The sequence below is a fragment of the Phytophthora parasitica genome (genome assembly GCF_000247585.1).
Source record: "Phytophthora parasitica INRA-310 unplaced genomic scaffold supercont2.60, whole genome shotgun sequence".
In the NCBI taxonomy this organism is placed as follows: Eukaryota; Oomycota; class Peronosporomycetes; order Peronosporales; family Peronosporaceae; genus Phytophthora; species Phytophthora nicotianae.
In genome coordinates, this window is record NW_008649046.1 from 149,026 (window position 1) to 151,808 (window position 2,783).

General features: G+C 52.6%; 2 protein-coding genes across 2 annotated transcripts; both read left to right on the forward strand.

Annotated features, from left to right (window-relative positions):
• Nucleotides 1-586: 586 nt before the first annotated feature.
• PPTG_16662 (hypothetical protein) lies at nt 587-1,309 on the forward strand (the record flags this gene model as incomplete). The annotated part of the gene is made up of 1 exon (XM_008914417.1): nt 587-1,309. One exon carries the CDS (start codon nt 587-589, stop codon nt 1,307-1,309), a length of 723 nt encoding a protein of 240 aa, XP_008912665.1.
• A 96-nt stretch (nt 1,310-1,405) lies between these two features.
• On the forward strand, nt 1,406-2,184 carry PPTG_16663 (hypothetical protein; the record flags this gene model as incomplete). The annotated part of the gene is made up of 2 exons (XM_008914418.1): nt 1,406-1,813; nt 1,891-2,184. The coding sequence occupies 2 exons, from the start codon at nt 1,406-1,408 to the stop codon at nt 2,182-2,184; spliced, it is 702 nt and encodes a 233-aa protein (XP_008912666.1).
• Nucleotides 2,185-2,783: the final 599 nt, after the last annotated feature.

A 2,783-nucleotide genomic window follows, 5' to 3' on the forward strand; every position in this document is an offset into this window, starting at 1 on the left:
AAACAAAAAAGGACGGTAAAAGAACACGTTCGAGCCTCCTGCATCGACATCGAAGCCAGTTCCAGAAAAGCGTAAGAACACAACCCCGGGCGACGGCCGGCCTGCCACGCGTAGAAAAACGCTGGAAGCCAAGGATAACTCGGCGCCAGAAGCGATTAGTGCCGTGGAGTTGTCCCCGGACGTCGAAGAGGACGATGAGGAAGCTGATGTAAGGGCTGTGCGTCGCCAAAACCGCGCATTTGAAGATGGCCTCAGAGTCGGCGGTAGGGATGGCGTAGGTGCAAATGCACCAATCGGGGGTACGGTAGCATATATGGCTCCGTTTCACGCGGAGGATGAAGGCCGAGGGCGTGCCTCTACAGCTTTTCGGCCAACAGCAATCGAGCAAGGAATACACAACGCCATAGGACATCCTGATCACCAAGGTAAGGACGGTCAATGTATTCTTGAATGTGCCCAACAGGCTCGAGGAACACACTTCCAAGCGACGCCACCTGTACTGCGTGGCGCCTTTGACTTTGGATTCTACATTAGGGGTCTCTCTGTGATGCATTTCACAAGTATACTGAGGAGGTCAACGCTCAGTATGGCAGCAAACATGGTGAACATGACGGACTTCTCGAGAAAGAACACCCTTTTACCCGTCACGACAGAACCAGTTTATACTGGTCTCACTGACATTTTAAGCAACCTGTGCCAATTTGGCCGCCACTTCTACAACGACGAAACTGTGAGCGTCCTGAGGGCTGCCGCCACCTTTGTCGAAGACTTCGCGGATGGAAGCGAGCCTGACCAAGATACTACTATACGCCTAATGCAGTGGATAGACAGGAAGCTGGGCAAATTTCGTGGATTAGTCGTCTCTGATGGGCATGACGCAGCAGTCCATGTGAAAAGAGAATTCTGCATTCAAGATTCTCTACTATCAGAGTTTTTATTTGACCTTCAACAAGCCAAAATTGCAGAGCTCACAGCCATGATCAACGCTAGACGATCCCCTGGAAGCCAAAGCAGCAGTCGAGAGAAGCACGGCAGCACTGGGGAGACTCGCCAAACCAAGAACGCTGGAGGCGTTCCAGCGAGCGTGCAGCGAACTCTCCCTAAACAAGGGTCGCAGGAGCTGTGCCTGAAGTTTCTCTCGAAGGTGGGATGCCGCGGGAAAGATGGACCCGGCAAGTGTTTCTCCAAGCTGCGTGTCCATTTTCGTCCCAGCAGTCTCTCCCAGGAGGCAAAGGAGCTCATCGTACAGCGCTGGGGAGGCCTTGCTGCTGAATTTACCGACCTATGGCAGCAAGGGATCCCAGTTTAAATTTCAAAATATTCTCCAACAAGCCATCGTGAGGTTAGTTCTCAAACGTCTGAATGTGCCTTGCGCGATTAACTATCCGCAGAACACCTCAAATACATGACTACGTTGGAGCAATTGAGTGAACATTGTCGAACTGGGATCGAGCAAGACTTAATTGCAGTTGCAGCGACATTTGGCATCGCAGCACCCCTCAAACGCACAGAGCAGCATGGCAGCCTGATTGACGAGGAGATGGTCAACTTCCACTCCTCGCTTGCAATAGCCTCCGGGAAACCACTTGCAAATTTTGTACGTCTTGTACGTGGCCAGACCGCAGCAGACCCTCGCCCAAATAAAGATATGTACGAGCTCCCACGACCAAAAGATCCGGCTTTGCATGAGGCGTGGGGTCGCTGGAATGACGTCGTCCAAAATGGAGCCTCTCCAGAGTGGCTACCGAACCGGCCACCGCGACAGACCTCCAGACCGCGGAACCACGGGCCAATTTACAAACCCCTCCCTCAAGTATGACGGCATATTCGCAAAGGTACCAAGACGGCTGCTACATCGTTGTCCGCGCGTCTCTTTTGGAAAAATGGCAGGAAGAATACATTTCTGTAGTGGGTGTGGTTGATAAGGACGGCACTGACATTCGGATCATCGACGACTATTCCTTTCCCGACGGTGCATCGATTAACGACTTTACAGACCGCTCCAACCTACCGGTGATCTCGTACAGCCCGCCAGGCGACATTGCCCGTCGAATTTTCGAGTTACGCAGACAGTATTCGAACGTTCGGATTCTGATATTGCTAGGCGATGTCTCGGGTGCCTTTAGGCACGTGCCTATCTGCGCCGACCACGCGCACATGTTTGCATTCGTCATCGATGGCTAGCGTGTGGGTTCGGCTGGTGTGGCTCACTGGCGTGGTATTTCCTACCGGGGACCCTTATGAATGGCCTTTACGAGCAGACGCCATGCTGGACACCGGCGAATTTACGAACTCTAAAAGGACTGTTCTGGTGCGATGACCACACATGCATTGAGCCGGAGGACGAACTCCGTTGTTTCCGTGCAAATCTGGTTCTACGTAGAGCAATGACCACGGTTCTAGGTCCTTCCGCTATCAACAAGCGCACATTTACAGAATGGAGTGAGTGCGGCAAGGCGCTTGATCTCATTTGTGATACACGTAATGGGACAGTTACCATCCCAAAGGAGAAGATTATGAAGGCGGAACTCCGAGTTAGCACGATGCTTTCCTGCGGAACAGCAACGAAGACACAACTACTGCAGTTGCTAGGCTCTCTCCGGCATGTGACGACTTGTTGCACGCCGGCGAGGGCGTTTTACCAGCGCCTTCAATCTGCTGCGACAACTACACCGAGATACAAGCGCCTCCGACTGTCGGAAGAAGCGGTTGAAGATCTTAAGTGGTTTCGTTACATCCTGCAGCACCACGAGCGTTTCAATGGAATTCCGGTGGCGCAGTTT